We start from the raw sequence: 16,728 nt of genomic DNA, 5'->3' as shown, positions 1-16,728 counted from the left end.
ATAAATTAAGTGATTCCATCATAACAACTTCCTCTGCTAGTTCATTATGGTCCTAAGGCATTTAAATGACCTCCGGACCATCACTTCAATTCCCAGAGTGCTTGCTGTTATGCAAATAAGAGAGAGCTTGGATTTTATAAGGGGGATGGCCCAGCTGTATCTTTTGACTCACAGAGACAATATTTTTGGTTTAGTCGATCTTTGGTTGGCCCCGATATATTAATGACCCAGAAATGGTCCTGTGAAAAGCAAAAGGAAACTCATCTTTAGTGTAAAAAAAGGGATTCCTATTTTTGTTCATATAATTCTGAGGACACGCTACTGGGCTTAATCTTCAATAAAGTAGAATACATTCTGTAAAGTTCTCTACTTTTTTTTAATACCTTTTGTTCAGAGCATACATGATCTAGCAAAAGTTCCTCCCTCATCAGGAGCCTCCATGGCCCTTTAGCATTTCAGCACCACACACTTTATAGATCATTTTTTCTAGGAGGAGGAACAACCTGTTTTCTAGGAAGTCCTCCTGACTATCTAGCCTTCTTCCATCCTGCTGTAGGCTGATCCACTAGTAGGAGTTCCAGCACGTGTTTGTAGTTCCCCACCCCCTCAGCAATCTAGCCTCACTCTCTCATGCTGAAAGGAAGGCAGGTGATGGGAGTCAGAAGAAAATATATCCTGAGGCTTGGTGGATGCACTTTTAAGAGCTCTTTATTGGCGACAGTGTAGAACCATGGGGGGAGGGTAGCGGCCCAGTGACAGCCAGCCCCAGACCCCCCGGGGTCAGGTGCAAAATACAAAAAGAGAATCACAAATACAGAATGGGATGGGGGTTGGGGGTTCAATAAATTGTGGTCGGCAGGGGCAGGCCCTGCTCACAGTCTCACACTCGCACCCAGAATTCTCAAAGATACAGATTGTAAAAATCTATGATCTCTCAGGCTTACTCACAAAAATAAAATCTCATGTCCCCAAAGAACCCAGAGTCAGAAGGCAGCTGGAGGATCAAGAACAGTCAGAAAGGAGACAGAGGGAAATGGTCAGAGAAACATAGGCGGAGGGGGCAAGACGCTGGTCAGAGACAGCCAGAGACTGCCAGAAACAACCAGAGGGACAAGACAATCAGAAAAGAGACAGCTAGAGACAGGCCAATAGAGACAGCAGGAGAGACAGGCTGCCTCAAAGTTTCCAGAAGCAGTGTTTCCAATTCAATGGCATGGCTTTGGGGGCCAATGTGACCTAGGCCGAGGTTGCAGAAGCGCTCACACACTCACGCTCGCGCGCGCACACACACACACACATATAATATATTTATTTATACATAATAGATATAAGTGCCTTTCGGGAACCAGGAAAGGGATAAATAGCAACTGGAGGGGTCAGGGTTCAGAGTGGGAAGGCACGGGACAGGGCACGTGGAATGTTCTCCATGCAGCACGAGGGCGACTTGGTCACCCGATATTAAAAAATATCAATTTGCCTCACAATAAAATTCTCATGAAGTGAAGCACAAGGAAACGCGGGGTGGGGGAGCCAAAACCAAGATTCGAGGCTGGGGGGAAGGGGAGAGGAAGCTGGGATCACAGGAACCCAGCCCCTTCGAGTTTGCCAGTCCAAAAATATTGGGTGTTGGGGGCCAAAGCCTCAGCCTTTAAATCTCCGGAAAAATGTCGGGCTCCTTGGCACGCCCCCCTTACTCCCTTTCTAGAAAGGATGTGGGGGGGTGCCAAAAAGAGGGAGAAGTTGGCGTCCTAGGCCGGGGTAGGGTGACAGGCCTTACAGAAAAAGGCTAGGGCTGGAGGCTGGGGGTCCTGAAGAGAGAGGCCACACAGATAGATAACTGTCACACCCCTCTCGATTCTCTTACCCCCTTGAGTCTAACTCTCTGTTGAGGGGAGGAAGGAAGCAGACGGGGGGGAGGGGAGACCAAAGAAAGGCTTTGGGGAATGGGGGGCACAATCCCTCCGGAAGAGTTCTGTCCCACCCGGCTCCCCCCCACAATCGGCCAACTCATTTCACAGTATAAACACTCCAGCAGGATAGGCATCACAGCGCCCCCTGCTGCCTGAATCAGAGAGGCCCAACAAGGAAGGCCAGGAGGGGAAGAAGGTCGGCTTGGACTAACACTGTAATCAATCATACAGGAGGGCTGGGGCTGAATGTGAGGGGATCCTTAGGAAGTGAAAAATTCAACCAGAGCCGCTTTTGCCGGGAGGGAGTGGCTGGACGGTCAGTGAGGGAGGTTCACATTTCAGACTAAGTCTGGGTGGGGGGAAGATTATCATAAGGGGACATCAACTTCCCTTTAAAGGGGGGCTCAATTCAGAGGAGGATCTAACCACATGGAAATGTTGGATAAATAAGCTCCGGTCGGGGGAGCAGGGAAAACCAGCCTAGTCACCCCCCCTGAAGGGTGGGTGTGGGGGGCTCTGTGGCACTTCCTTGTTGGGCCTCTCTAGAGAGGACTGCACCCACCCCACAGCGCACTGCCAGAACCCCTTTTTCCCTCCAGCCCACAGGTGGGCATCACGCCCCACCCACCCATCCCCAGAGATTGGGTTGAAGTGAGAGGACCAAAAGGCAGCCAGGGGTGTCTATCCCCTCCCCACCCCGTCCCCAAAGTCACCAGCGCTCTGGCCTCCCCAGGCCACAGAAACAATAGGTGGTGGCACAAAACACAAGGTCCTCCTGTCAGATGATAGTGGCGGCAGAGTCAAACAGGAGAGGCAGGGAGGCCACACACCCGCTTAGTCTTGTCCCCTCTCTCTGCTCCTCCTCCTCTTCCAAATCTCTCTCCCTTGTGTGTTTGTTTGCTTTATGGCTAAAGAGTTCACAGAGCAAGAAGGGAGGGCGAGTTCAGGGGGTCGGAAGGCTGGTCGCTGCCGCTGGTGCGATGGGCGCCGGCGAACGCTGAGACCTCCGGGCAGGTGAGGACAAACGAAGAAGTGTACGAAGGGTTAACAACAGGGAAGGGGTCGCCGAGGACTTGAACTTCACTGTGTGTAAAGAGAGAAGCTGTCAGGTTGGGGGCTGCGTCTTGGCTGGTCTGGAAGGGCAGGGGCGGTGGTGGCGGGGGCGGCAGCAGCCAGCTGAAACCATCTTCCTTAGTGGATGCTGACCCCGGCAAATCTCTCACCTCCGCCAGCGGGCCGGGCCCGGGCCCCTCTTCGTAGGGGATCTTGCAGCCGGGTTTGTGAGCCACCAGCACAAACTCCAGACGCTCCTTCTCCTTTTGGAGCTCGGCGATCTCCGACTCCAGCTCTGCCTTTTCTTCCTCCAGCTGATCTGTCTCCTGAGCCCCGGTGGCCAAGTCATGGAGAAGAGGGAGGAAGGAGAAAAAGACTGTGAGCGACTAGAGAGGGTGGGTGGTGGTGGAAGCCATTTCCGCCATTAAACTTGCTGCTGAGGCCCAGGGCTGGAAGCCAGCTCTGGACTGATAAGAAAGACCCGCTGAGATGGAGTCCTTGTGTGCTATTGGACTTGGGGCCGGGGTCTTGCCCTTCTAGGAGCCTGTTTCGCCATCTGTCCAGTGGATGTTTGGGAGGTGGCCCGGCACACATGGAAGTCTCTGGTTGCAGGACGCACTCAGAGGTTTGTTGAATGAATTAACGATTGTTATGCTTTTAATGCCATCTCTGTTACCTGCCCCACTCTGCCTCCCAGGGAAGAAACTAGGTAGTGTAGGGAGGTACAAAATTTGCCAAGGTTCCTCTAGGGGCAGCAGGTCACCCCGCAAGTCTAAAGTAGGAAACTCAGACTGAGGGAGGGCGTAAAAGGGGAGGAGGCCTTGGCAGACATCATCAGCCCATGGTTTGAGAAAACTATGGGTAGTTGGGGCAGGTGGTGGGGAATTGACATAGGATAAGAGGATTTCGTTTCATAGACTCTCCAGAATGTTAAAGCTAGAAGGAACCTGAGAGATTTGATAAGGGATGGAAGAGATGCAGAAACTGAGGCAAAATGAGTAATCACTTGCCCAAGACTGAAAGGGAGAAATGCCTGGAGCTCCCTTCTATTAAAGGTCCCTCATATGTCTCCTCAGGAGGAACTAAGGGCCAGGAGAGTGGTGTGTGTGTGTGGGAGTGGGGGTCATAAACCAGGGCAGGGAATGTCCGGAAGTCCACATAAGTGCCCATAAGTGTGCACAGGGTTACCTAACCCTCTGGCCACACCTGTACCTAGTTCCATATGTGGAACCTCTGGTTCTCAGCCCAGGATAAGGGCACAGGTGGGGGGGGTGAAACAGGATGGGGAAAGAGCCCCCCTTCTGCATACCCTCACCCCACCCCAGGAGCCATTCTTACCGCCTGGAGTCGGTCAGTCAGCTCCCTCCGACGGTTTCTACACTTAGCTGCTGCCAGTTTGTTTCGTTCCCGGCGAACCCTTCGCTTCTCCTCCTCCTCCGGTGTAAGCTGAGTAGGGGAGATAGAGGCCATGAGGTTTGGGGACACTTTGTACCTTCTCCACCTATCCTGAACATCTTCTTCTTCCAGAAACCCAAGGAGCCAGATTTCTCACTGACTGTGGCAAGGATGATAGGGTTTCTGCAGCACTGATGCCTCAGTGGTCCCTCACCCCAATAGTGAGAAAGTTCCTGCCTCTCTTGCTTCCTCCTCCCAGACCAAGTTCTGATGCCCCTTACTCACCGTTTCCTCTCGGGGTCTCCTAGGCCGGGCTCGGGCCGGGCGGGAAGGCCCAGGTCCGCTGGTGGTTCCGCTGGTGGAAGGCCCACCACTGCCACTAGCTCCACCACTGCTATAGCCACTTATGCCCGGCGTGGAGTAACTGGTTCCAGGCATGTCATAGGGGTCGACGGCTGGGGGCTGGGAGGCCAGTGGCTGCCCCTGGGACTGGGCCATAGAAGAGATGAGGGTGGGTTGCACGAGCCACTGGAGGTCCTGGCTGGTTGTGATCGCGGTGACCGTGGGCACGAAGGAACCGGGCATTTCCCCAAGACCGGCGCACTCCTACAGGGTGACACATACACACACAGGCGTAGACACACAAACAGAGACACCGACACACACACACCCAGCACACATACACACACCGACCCCGTGAGTGAGCACAGGGTGAGCGGGTGTGGATCTGTGTGTCACAGGCAAAAAGCCACAACACCCACCCTTCCACTACACCGTGACGCAGTGGTTAATGAGAGGATCTCTGCTCAACTGGCTTCTACCTCCTCCTTCTTCCTCGGGGAAAGGTTGCACGGTTCCAGCGGGTGGTGAATCACACCCCGGGATGGTGACTCTTAGGTGTGGGGGGTGGGGAGGAGGCTGGACACAGCCGGGTGACAGAACCCCCGGGACGGAGTCACAGCCACACACACAGCCACAACTCCCCACCCCCACACCAGAGGCAAGGGGAGGGAGAGGGAGAGGCCTTAGGCCAAGCCTTCCTCTACACTCACACACAGACACACACCCCTCTGAGCGAGGGGATGAGCGATTGGAAGGTCCATGAAACCCCCATGCAGGGGTGGGGGTCCCAGTTAAAAGGGTGTTGGGGGACGGGCCTAGGAGTTTAGAACAACGTTTCAAGTAATTTTCTCTCTCCAGAGTGAGGCTGACAGTGACAGGTTACGGTGGACCGACAGGTAGAGAAAAGTGGCGACCCGGGCTCCCTCAGACTGTAGCGGAGAGGGAATGGTGTAGGTCCTGAGCCCCCAAGCCCAAGCAGCGCTCATCTCCCCCCACCCCTAAATGGAATCCTAGAACTGCTCAGAACGCTGAACTACTCTCCCAGGGGGCGTGGTGAGGGATGGGCTGGCCTGCTAGCCAATCAACGCCCTGGAAACCCAGAGGAGGTGGGGCTCTTGGAGACCACCTGGCTGCCCCTCCTAGACTTAACGGTTCTGGTCCTGTCGTCGGACTCCCGGGAGGAACCGGGCGTCCGTAGCGCGGGGAGTGGGAGTGTGCCTGTGTGCCTGGAGAAGAGGATGACGGTCACCATATCTCCCGAAGAAACCCCGGCCCACAAACAGGATACATCCTCTGTCCCCTTGAGCAGAGGGATGAGATCCCCGATAGGTCCTCGCGGACCCATTGCGTCGCAGAAGGTATTTCCTGTCGCGACAGGAATCCCCTCGCTCTGCCTCTAGAAGCCCGCAAAAGGACCCTAGCGCGGAGGAACCACGGGTTCCGGGGACAGAGAGGAGGAAGGGAACTGCACTCTACAAATAGGAAGGGGAAGTTGATTGGCCAAAGCCCGCACCGCGGTGGCCAATCGGAACGCCGGACTGCCCCCTCCCTTAGCAACGTGGCCCCGGCGTTCCAAAATAGAACGCTCCCGGGACGTCAGGGGCGGGGCGGACGAAGGGGGCGCCGCGCGCCGTGCGTGCCCCGCGTCAGACGGAGGATTCCAGCGCGTCAGCCGTTACGCACGGGTACCCCGTTACGTCTCCGCGCAGGAGGCGGAGGCAGCGCAGCCAAGGGTTCGAGGCCCGCTTTCCCGCAGAAGAGAGGGCGACCGGGCGCCGGGGTGGGCGCACCAGTGGAGGAGGTAAAGGGAAGAGGCTACTGGAAGCTTCCCCGGGATTTGTCTCACCTGCCTAACCGCGCTAGCTGCAGGTTGGGGACCTAGGTCCGGGACAGTCCCGGAGCCAGCTAAAAGTTCTCAGCCTTGCTACCGCATACACGTAGCGCTGAACGGAGTGGTTTCTCTCCACCCCCAAAGCTTATCCCTCTGCGTTCCCTTCCTGCACTCCACGCACACGACCAATTGCAAAGAAATCCCGACTCTGCAGTTTGCAAAGTCCGCTGTGAGCCTAATCCCTCGCAGATCTTGGGTTTTGACGCGTCTTTATTAGGGGTGGGGAGATTGCTCGTTCCACTCTTGACTTAAAAAATTAAACCCCACAAAGCAGTACCCCAAACCATTAAAACTTACCTGGGAGGCGGCGGCAGCTGGTGGACTGCCGAAGGAGTCCACCGAAGACAGATACTGAGACTCGGCAGAGGGTGAGGAGCTGCACCGGGAGCCGGAGTCGTAGTCTCCGGGGAAAGCCTGAAACATTTCCCTGGGCACAGGGGGGCCCCTGTGACCACGCTGAGGTCTCCGGGAAGCCAAGGCTATGGCCGGGTGGGGGAAGAAATGTATGAGTCCGGTGTGAGCCGAGCGCGCCCCCAAAGTGCGCTGTCCGGGAAAATTCGGGGTGGGGGCAGCGAGCGTCCCGCTCCAACAGTGGCAAAGTTTCTATGCAATTCCTCTGCGGTGCCCAAGCCCCCACAAGATGCCGCTGTGCCTCCTGAAAGTCCAGGCTCGGTAGGACCCAGGGGGGTGGGAAGGTTGCTCCCCTCGAGGCGGAAAGCACTGTCCTGCTGTACAGAATCGGCTTCGGGTGCGGTCTCCTCCACGCGTCCGGCGGGTCCCACGGTGGGAGGGAAGTAATAAAGAAGGCGAAAAAAGTAAATCGGTCCTCCAAAATAAAATGTAGAATTATCTAGAAGAATCCTTCCAAAAAGTTTCTCCGGAAAAACATAATAAACCGAATTTCACAGTCTCCAAGAACCACAACAATAAAGTCCCAAGTCCCAGCTCCGCGTGTCCCTGCGGCTGCGGTAGCTCTCAGTCTTATGAATGAAGCCCAACACCATCAGCCTGTATTTATATGCCCGGACCCGCCTCCTGCTTACGTCACTCGTCTCGGGCTCCACAAACTTCCCCAGATCTCCCGCCCTGTTGAACCGAGCCTCTTGCCGCCCGGCAAGAGGTCTGCCCTAGCCTGGATCTGGTCACCTGTATCATCTTTGCGGTCCCAAGGGTCTCGGGGGCTGCGTTCCGGAGCACCCAGCCGGAGGGGATCCCGGCCCCGCCTCCCCGGAGTTCCTGTGACGCAATTAGCCATATAAGGAGCTCGGCCGGCAAGGCAGAGTGTTTGTTTGGTAACCTAGCAATTACGTCAGAGGGAATCCCTCGCTCGCTTGCGCGCTTCTCGAACCAGCCCGCGCTTGCGCAGTGCCGCGCCGCCCCGGGGGCAGGTATTAATAGTCTTTTAAACTAGCCCAGGGAAGCCCTCAGGTGGGGGAGACCCCAGCTAGCGGGTCCCCCTTCCCTCTAGCAGCCCCTCCCAGATCTCCCAGTGGTGCAGCGCCCCGACTCGAGAGGAAGGTTAGATCTCCGAAAGGAGACCTTGGCTAGTGTACTGTAGTCACCTAGGTGGGGAAACTGAGTCCCGAGCTAGGTCGGAGGGGCTGGCATACTCCAGGTGAAAGTGGAGGTTGGGCTGGAGTCCCGTGGCTCAGGGCAGCTTCTGCCCTGAATTGCTGTGCGAGCTTGGGAAATGTTTTCCCCCTCTTGAGCTTCAGCTTCAGTTTTTTCCAGCTGAACAAAGTTTTATGTGTGTCTTGGACACTACTGGCCCCCCCTAGGTTTAGCGTTTGGGAGGTATCCGAGTTTGGAGGGGATGAGGATTGAAACTTAGGGTGAAAAGTCTCTGCTGATGTTGTTGGTAACCTCTTCTTCTCGCTTTATAATCCATAGATAGAAAGAATGTGTGTGTGTGTGTGTGGGATAACTAATAATAACAATAATAATAATAATAATAATAATTGTTATTATTATTTTATTATTAGTTTCAGGTGTACCAAACAATGTAATAATTAATGTAATAATAATTATTGATGCCATATATTTAACAATTACCAAGTGCCAGCTGCTGTATTAAGCCTTTCAATACAAGATTTATAATACTTAAAACAACTTTTCAGGGTTAAGGGAGGAAAATCTTCATTTTCTAAAATAGGAAAATGATACTTGAAGGGGTTAAGTGACTTGTCCTAGGTCCCATCTCAAGGCATTCAAACCCAAATTGTCAAACTCTAGAGCTCCTACTCTCTTGATTTCTGAGAGCTGCCTGATTCAGTAAAACTTCTGGGAAAAAACCTGAGTGTTGTGATTGTTTAAGTGACAGTGGTGATAATAGCAGTTTCCAGTCCTCTGGAGCTATAATCCTTACAGACCCACTCAGGTCTGCTCAGTCATACTGTGATAACCCAGGCTCAGTGGGGTACAGCTGCTTACTTGAGGCCACCCAGTTAGAAAATGGGGTTCAAGAGTCTAATTCGAGTATTCTGGAAGCCGCAGGCCCAACTCTAAAGCATCCACTTGAAAGGGTGTCACCAGCTGCTTCACAAATCTCAGAGATCCTGACATTTCCCTCCAAGTGCAAAGCCTGGCCCAGCCCTGGGCACAGGAGAAGCACTTTAAAATTTGAATCCCACAGGCCCAGAGAAGGGGAGGGTCTGGCTCAGGGTCACACAGCAGGTCTGAGGCAGAGCTGGAGGGGGTGGTTCCTGATTTCCAGGAGAGCCCTGATTCTCTGCTTGAATAGTGGGGAAAGGGGAGGGAGATGTGAAAGGCTGGAGGGACATGGGGAGTAATATGGGAAGATGGAGTTTTCCAGACAAAAGCCCAGCCTCAAGCTTGCCCTCTGCCTCATTCCCCCACACCCCCTGTCTGCCACCGTCTAGAAGGAGGGACAGGGACTAGGAAATGACACAGCAACCACCAGCTGGCAGTGACTCGGCCCCAGCATCAGACAGGGAGTGACCCCTCACTCCCCTGTCCCATCTAAGCCCCTCATCTCCTCTCTCATGATATAGAAGAGACACACAAATACCTAGCCTGCCTGCTCAAAGACTGTCACACCCTGACATAGGTGGCCCATGCACAGCCTCTGGAATATACTCCCAGGGTCACACTCGGGCATTCAGACAGTAACCCACAAGCAGCAACACACACAGCCCCGTGGAGAAACAGCTTCACACACACACAGAAACACACACCATCCCATGGTTACCAGCACAGGCCACACATACACAGCATGCGCTGTGTATTCAGCATTCACTACGGGTGCACTCGGATGTTCCTCACACAACAATAACAAGGTCTAATTCTTCACGAGTGCTTATGTTAACTTATTTAATTCTCACCACACTCTTATGAGGTAGGAACTATCATTTTACAGGCAAGAAACGGAGGCCCAGAGAGGTGAAGTCACTTGCCTAGAGTTACACAGCACATGACTGGCAGAGCTAGGATAAGAATGCAGTGTGTGAGCTTCAGAGCCTGTGATTTTAATTATCTTAAAGTGAGGTATGTATGTCAATATATGCACACATAGATGGCCACACGCAGGCAGACCCTGGGCATTTACTCCTGATGGGCAGACCTGGGATCTAGGAGGCCTGGGCTTACATTCTGGCCCCACCAGGTAGTGGCTGCGTGAACTTGAGCTAGTGATGAGAAAGCGTCAGTGTTCTCATCTGGGAATGAGGACAGAATAGTGCGCAGCTCATGGGCCTAGTGGGAGGATTATTATTAGTGAGTGAAGCTCGTGGAACAAGCCGGCACATTGCAGGGGCTTGTTCTGTTATCAAAACAAAGCCACCCTGATCTTTGCAGACATCGACACTTCTAGAGACACACTGGAAGCACAGACACACAAATCACATTATAACATATTTCACAGGCACCTGGCACTTTTGCCTATGTGGGCTTCTTCCTCCATAAAGACATCTTTTAAGTTATATTACATGACTACATTGGTATAAAAACAAATAATATTAAATATGAAAACATTTTCTTTTACCTAGAATTTCAGTTTTTTCTCCTTATTTTAAAAGAAATTAAACATTTTTATGGGCCCCTAAAATTGTCATCGGCCCTAGCACTGTGCCTGCTGTGCCTAAGGGAAAAGTTGGCCTTGGAGACACACACACACACACACACACACACAACATGCACGCACACAGACATGCACACCTACCCATAGAGCATGGGATGGGCAAGGCAATTATGGGGCTCAATCTGGGGAGCTTCCAGAAAGAGGGGGACTTGGGTGTGTAGAGAGGGCAGGACCCCTGCTCTGGCTCCCCAGCGTTTGGCTCTGCATGGGAAGTGGGCAGGGAGAACCCTCAGCCTTCTGCCCCCACAGGTGAGAGGTGGGGTGGCAGTACCAGCTTGGCTTGCTCAGTGCATCCTGTAAACAGCGCCGGGCTGACTCTGCCAAAGGAAGGCCTCAGCATGTCCTTCCATCCTTCCTTTGATAAAACCCCGCTACACTGTTCCTCAGTTTCCCCATCCACAGAGCAAGAGGTTGGATGACTGTGGGCTCTGAAATTTAATAATAAAAATGAGAAGGAGGAGGATGGCTCTGAAAGCAAACCCTTAATAAGCTGTGCTCAGTGCTTTCACTCGCATTATCTTAGTTAATCATCGCACCACACCAGCCCCACAAATGTTATGTTATTCTCCCCATTGTATGGAGAAGAAAACTGAAGTACATGGAGGTTAAGCCTGAGAGCAGTGCTTCTCAGCTGCTAATGTGACCATAGTTCACCTGGGGATCTGGTTACAATGCAGACCTGATGTAGTCTTTTTCATTTCCAGCAAGCCCCTGGGTGATGCCAAGGCTTCCGCTCCAAGAGAAGGCTCTGCAAGTGTTTCTGAGAGATGAGAAGGGGTATTCATGTGTGGTTGTATATCCTTGGTGTCATGATTGTGACCTTTGTGAGGGTAGAGCTAGGCTGGTTAGTAACTGCCGACTCCTCAGTGCCCAGCACTGAATAGTGAGTGTTACTGCTGGCTGGGCCAGCTCCCCACTGAGCAGTCCTGGGGGGCCTCCTGGAGGGGGTGTCTGTAGAGTTTCAGGAAAGCAGAATGATCCAGATTGGGGACCATTAGCTTAACCCTCCCAATAGCCTGTCATTCTGCATTGAAACTCCTTACTCACCATGGCTCAGTGCTGACCCCCGCAGTCTCACCTCTCCCCACTCCTCTTCATTGTTCCACATGTCATGGTCTCTCTGCCTTGTCTTCAGGTCTTTGTATATGTTCTTCCCTCTACCTGGAGCACTTTTCCTTTTGCTTCCTCTGGCTCATATGCTTCCTCCAGGTCTCAGCTCCTATATCCCCTCCTCCAGGATCCTCCTAATCCTAGGCTGGGTCAGTTCCCCACCCCCACCCCCTACCCCCGCAGGACCCTCCTCCCAGCTCTGCATGTCTGGGGACAGACCTGTCTCCCCCACTGGGCTGTATTGTTATTGAGGCCTGGGCTGAGGCTGTCCTGGTAACTGCCATGTCCCTAGCACAGTGCTGGCCGCCCAGTAGGTACTCAGCAAATATTTGTTGGTCAAATGAATCTTCACCATTCACTCATTTATTCATTTATAAACTCTGACAGATGGTCTCAGACAGAAACCTATCTGGGTCTCTCAGTTCCTTTGCCATCGCATTGGTTCACGGGGGCAGATGTTATAGACCAGATGCCAGGCAGGGAGACTGTATATGGATTTGGGGCCTGGCTCCAGGTGTAGATGAACAATCAGCCTGCCCGTTCTTCCTGCCTGTTCCCAAGGAGGAACTGGGCTAAGCTGGTGACCCTGGGTCTTCCCAGGGGTGGTGTGGGATGGGGTGGACACGTTTGTTAGGGGTGGGAAGAAGGAGGCTTGGTTTATAGAATCCAAACCGGGGAGACAGATAGTCAGATGTACGTGCAGGCGAACACAGGTGCACATACACAAACCTTTCATCTTTGCACTGACACACAGATAACTAAGCGAACACACAATTGTACACATAGAGCTACACACACACAGTTGTGCATACACATCACAGAGGTGTGCACACACCAAACCACACAGATAATGACAGGCATACACCTTTGTCTGTCTGCATAGACACACAACTCCACACACACAACTGGCAGAGCCAAGCACCCCCACTGCCAATAAGATCCCCAGAGCTGTGGGCTCCCAGGATTTCTTAGTTATCCTTTGTGCAGAGGTCCACCCACAGTCGCAGGGGCACAAAGAGCCTCCCCAGACTTGCTCAGCTCAGTGAGGCTGGAGCAAGCCAGGAGGCTTCCTGGTGGAAGTGGGTCTAGCCAACCGTCGTCAAGTCCTGAGAAGATTTAGATAAGGAGGGAATCCCCTAGAGCCCTCTCTTCCTACTGTGGACATGCAAGACCAAAGAAGAGGAAGCAAGAGAGACTGTGGGTAACTAAGAGGAAGCACCAGACCAAGGTGGTGAGGATGACTGTTTTGGAGACCTTTTCAGCTGGCCTTAGGATGAAAATAATATGAGCTGTATTAACAATATGGCTGACAGTCATTTGAGAAAACTAACCATGGGCCAGGTGCTACATTATACAGATCAGTATTTTCTTTTTAACCTTCCAAAATCACTAACTGTAAAGAGGGCACTAGCTGTGTCACCCTGATCAAGTAACTTAACTTCTCTGAGCCCCAATTTCCTCATCGGTAAAGTGGGACTAACAACAGCACCTCCCTCCTGGCGTTTTTTTGAGGAGTAAATAAGTTTGTGTGTAAAATGTCTAGAACAGTTCCTGGCAGAAAGTATGTCCCTGTAAATGTAAACTATTACAGCAGCCATGATTTCTATTGCCCCCACTCAACAGATAAGGAAACTGAGGCCCAAGCCCTTAGGGAACTTGCCCAACCTGCGGGCTTGTGCGGAGTGAGGCCCGGGTGCCAACCCAGGTAGTGAGGCAACAGAGTCCCTCGGTGGATGGAGGCCTGGCCTCTCCATGCTAGGGTTCTGAGTGTGCGTGTGTACACGCTTTGTATAGAGACTACATTGTTCCCCGACCCCGTGGTTCTCTGCGCAATCACCCAGACCCTATTCCACCCCAGTGGGTTATCCAGCCGCTGCCCACAACCCGCAGCCTCCCGGTCAAACCCACACGGGCTTCCTCTTCTCCGCCAGGGGCCTCCCCACCAGCTCTCCTCCCCACACTCTCCTTCTTGCACCTTGAAGGCGTCTGCGGCTGGGGGGGTCTCTGGCTGTAGCCGCCTGGTCCCTGACTCAGGCCCCCTGTCCCCTCACTGACCCCAGTGTGGCCTGCTCGGCCCCCGCAGCCAGACAGACACGCGGGGGTGTCATGGGGGTGGCCACGGCGGGCCACGTGCCCAAGCCCGCGGTGGCTGAATTCTGCCTGTGATTCAGTACGCTTGTCTGGGCCGCCAGGGGTGTCCTATCTGGGTGATGTCAGCGGCCAGGTATGCGGCCGGGGTTTCTCCGAGGTGACTCAGGCGCCTGAGCTGCCCTCTGTGTTCTGCAGACACTCTGGGCAACTGTCCAGGTTAGGCAGCCGCCTAGCTGCCTAACACTCCCTTCCGGGCCCCCTCAACGCCCTCCCCAGCCCTGAGCTGTGGGAGCAGAGGGTTGAGGGACAGAATGAGGCGGGTCCCAGAGGCTAGGGCCGCACACCAGCCCTGGCAGCCCATCAGGCCCTCCCACCTGCCCCCAAGACTAGGACTCACAGGTTGTTGTGGGATGAAAATCATTCATTTATTAATTCAATCATCCATTCAAACACATTTACTCAGCACCTCCCTTATGTCAGGCACCCTAGGCACTGGAGACAGAGATGAGAACAAGGCAAATTCCTCACAAAGCCCCTAACAGAGTCTATACACTGTGTTATTATTATTGCTATTGTCACCACCCACCCCACATTTCACCAGCCTGCAAGACTTAGGCTGGTGTCTGTTTCTCCAGGCAGCTCTTCAAACAGTTCCAGCGCCTTTTCATCATTAGCCTCCAGACAGTCCTTGGCGGAAGTCCTTCCTGGAATCCAACCTTTAACCAGCGTGCTTCAGCAGGTCCCCTTTCTTCTCTCTTTGACTTTCTGCATCTCCAGTCCCATTGAATGATTTGAACCTATCCACATCCTCAACTTCACCCCGAATCTGCCTTCCCCAGAACCTGAGCTGCACAGTGATGGTCATGATTGGACCTTGTAGCCACTAAGTGCTGACTGCATACTTACACCAGGATCAAGACTTTCAGATATAGCTTCATTTGGTCAGAGCCACCCCTGGAGGAGGTTTGTTATCATGCCCATTTTATAGGAAGGAAAATGAGACCCAGAAGTATTTTGGTACCTACTAGCTCCTGAGTCCACACAATACCTGAGTCCATAACTTGAGATCTGGAGACATACATACAGGGGCATACAAAGAGAAAGTGAGAATACTGCTGACAATCATAAGTGGGATTTTGTAATTGTGGGAAATGCCAGGCATTTCCAAATGTTCTCTATATTGACTCATTTACTTCCCATAATAGTCCCATGAATGGGTATAATTATTATCCCCATTTGACAGATGAGAAAACTGAGTTACAGAGAGGTCCTAATGCACAGAGAGAACCACAGCCCTGCAATGTGTTATAGCAAGATGGGTGCTGAAATTAGAGCTACACAGCCAGACACAGCTACAGCGACCCTCCTGTGCTTCAGACCCACAAAGACACACACAGGAGACCACCATTCAGAAGCACAGAACCATTCACACAGTTACACAGACATGTGCACTTGACATGGACACACGAGTCCATTGATTCATTTACTCAAATAATTACTGAGTACCTACTGTATGCAGGGTGGTGCTGGGCACCCAGCAGTGACCACAACAGCCCTGGGCTCTGTCCTCGAGGGGTGCACAATCAAGTGGGGGCAAGACAGACAGTAGAGAAACAAATACAGAATTAGAAATTGTGATAAATGCTGTAATTGGGATAAAAAGAAAACTCTTTGAGAGCTAATGTGTTCACAAACACAGGTACCTGCAAAGTTACACACAGATGACATATACGGAAATCCAGAAATGTAAGTTAGAGGCAAAACCATGCACACCCATAGGACACTCATTCCTACACAATCAGCAGGGCTCCAAATACCTAGACATCCAGATAAACAAATGCAAACTGGGGAAACCACTCACTCAGTCCGGCCGTTGCTCTCACCTACAGAGGAAGCCCTCATGATCACGCTCTCACACAGGAAATACCAGATGTACACACTGTCACTGGCAGAGTCACTCACCTACAGTCACATCCATTCACACTGACACACATCCAATTTCTTCTCTCTGCTTGGAGATTCGCCCCAGTCCTGATCACATGAAGCTACTGGATGGGGGGTGGTGGGTGTGTGTGTTGGGGATGAGTTATTAGAACCTCCCAGCTGTGGACAGCTTCCCGGACACAGGATGGAAGGACCGCGGGCTGCCTGTCTGATGAAAGAGGCTCCAGAAAGACAGGCAAGAGAACCTGAGGGGAGCGGGGAAAGGAACGGGAGGGAGCTTTCGGGCTGTGACTCCGAGTGTATGTGGGTACTGGTTGTCCCCCGTGCGTCTGTCTCCACTGGTTGGGACCCCGTGCACACCCGAAAGTCTGAGGCAAAAGCGGCAGGCCAGAGAAGAGTGCTTGTATCTGTTTTGTTCGTTGTGGTTTGGGGGAATATGAGACAGGCACGGCGCGGGAGACGCGGGACGGACAGACATGCCGGGGAGGAAGGGGCGCAGACGGACAGAGATACCCGAGCGGAGGTGGTCCGGGGTCAGACAGGAGGAGCGGGCGAAAAGCAGACTGCGGCTGTCTAAAGGGAAACCAGCAATTTGGGGACCCAGTTCTCCCCCGCTCCCATCACCGCAGCCCCCACATCCCGGGCTCCCGGTCGGCCCTTCTGTCGGCCGGGGCCGGTCCTGGTTGCGCCCTGTGCGGCCGCGCGGCCAGGCCGGGAACAAACAGCCTTCTCGTTGCTAGGCGACGGCGTTCCACAGCCCGTCGCGTCACCGCGTCTGCGCGGGCGGGGTGTGGGGCGCAAGGAGACGGCGGCCCTGTCGTTTGTTGACGTTGCCTGGCAACCGGCTAGGCGCTGCTGGGCAACGCAGGCCGATTGTTCCCTATCTTAAAGGGACA

At 53.2% G+C, this 16,728-nt stretch overlaps 1 protein-coding gene across 3 annotated transcripts; it reads right to left on the bottom strand.

Annotated features, from left to right (window-relative positions):
- Positions 1–696: 696 nt before the first annotated feature.
- On the bottom strand, positions 697–7,629 carry FOSB (FosB proto-oncogene, AP-1 transcription factor subunit). Of its 3 annotated transcripts, none has more exons than XM_033129661.1 (4): positions 6,889–7,629; positions 4,644–4,847; positions 4,302–4,409; positions 697–3,289 (listed from the first exon to the last, which is right to left on the bottom strand). In XM_033129661.1, exons 1-4 carry the CDS (start codon positions 7,012–7,014, stop codon positions 2,828–2,830), a joined length of 900 nt encoding a protein of 299 aa, XP_032985552.1. In that variant the 5' UTR covers positions 7,015–7,629; the 3' UTR covers positions 697–2,827. The 3 variants fall into 3 exon arrangements, with proteins under 3 accessions (XP_032985552.1, XP_032985551.1, XP_032985554.1); XM_033129660.1 differs by having other exon boundaries at positions 4,644–4,964; positions 6,889–7,626; XM_033129663.1 differs by lacking the exon at positions 6,889–7,629 and adding an exon at positions 5,120–6,869 and having other exon boundaries at positions 4,644–4,964.
- Between the last annotated feature and the right edge of the window lie 9,099 nt (positions 7,630–16,728).

Source organism: Rhinolophus ferrumequinum, chromosome 15 (assembly GCF_004115265.2).
Source record: "Rhinolophus ferrumequinum isolate MPI-CBG mRhiFer1 chromosome 15, mRhiFer1_v1.p, whole genome shotgun sequence".
Taxonomy (NCBI): Eukaryota; Metazoa; Chordata; class Mammalia; order Chiroptera; family Rhinolophidae; genus Rhinolophus; species Rhinolophus ferrumequinum.
This window is presented reverse-complemented; position numbering and strand designations above follow the sequence as displayed.

What these genes read in the sequence shown, in the direction of transcription:
- FOSB (XM_033129660.1), bottom strand. Translation starts at nt 7,014, where the DNA reads ATGTTTCAGGCTTTCCCCGGAGACTACGACTCCGGCTCCCGGTGCAGC. An exon ending in GGAGACCCCGAGAGGAAACG is followed by an intron (nt 4,410 to 4,643) that starts GTGAGTAAGGGG and finishes TCCCCTACTCAG; the next exon opens with CTTACACCGGAGGAGGAGGA. An exon ending in TGACTGACCGACTCCAGGCG is followed by an intron (nt 3,290 to 4,301) that starts GTAAGAATGGCT and finishes ACCGGGGCTCAG; the next exon opens with GAGACAGATCAGCTGGAGGA.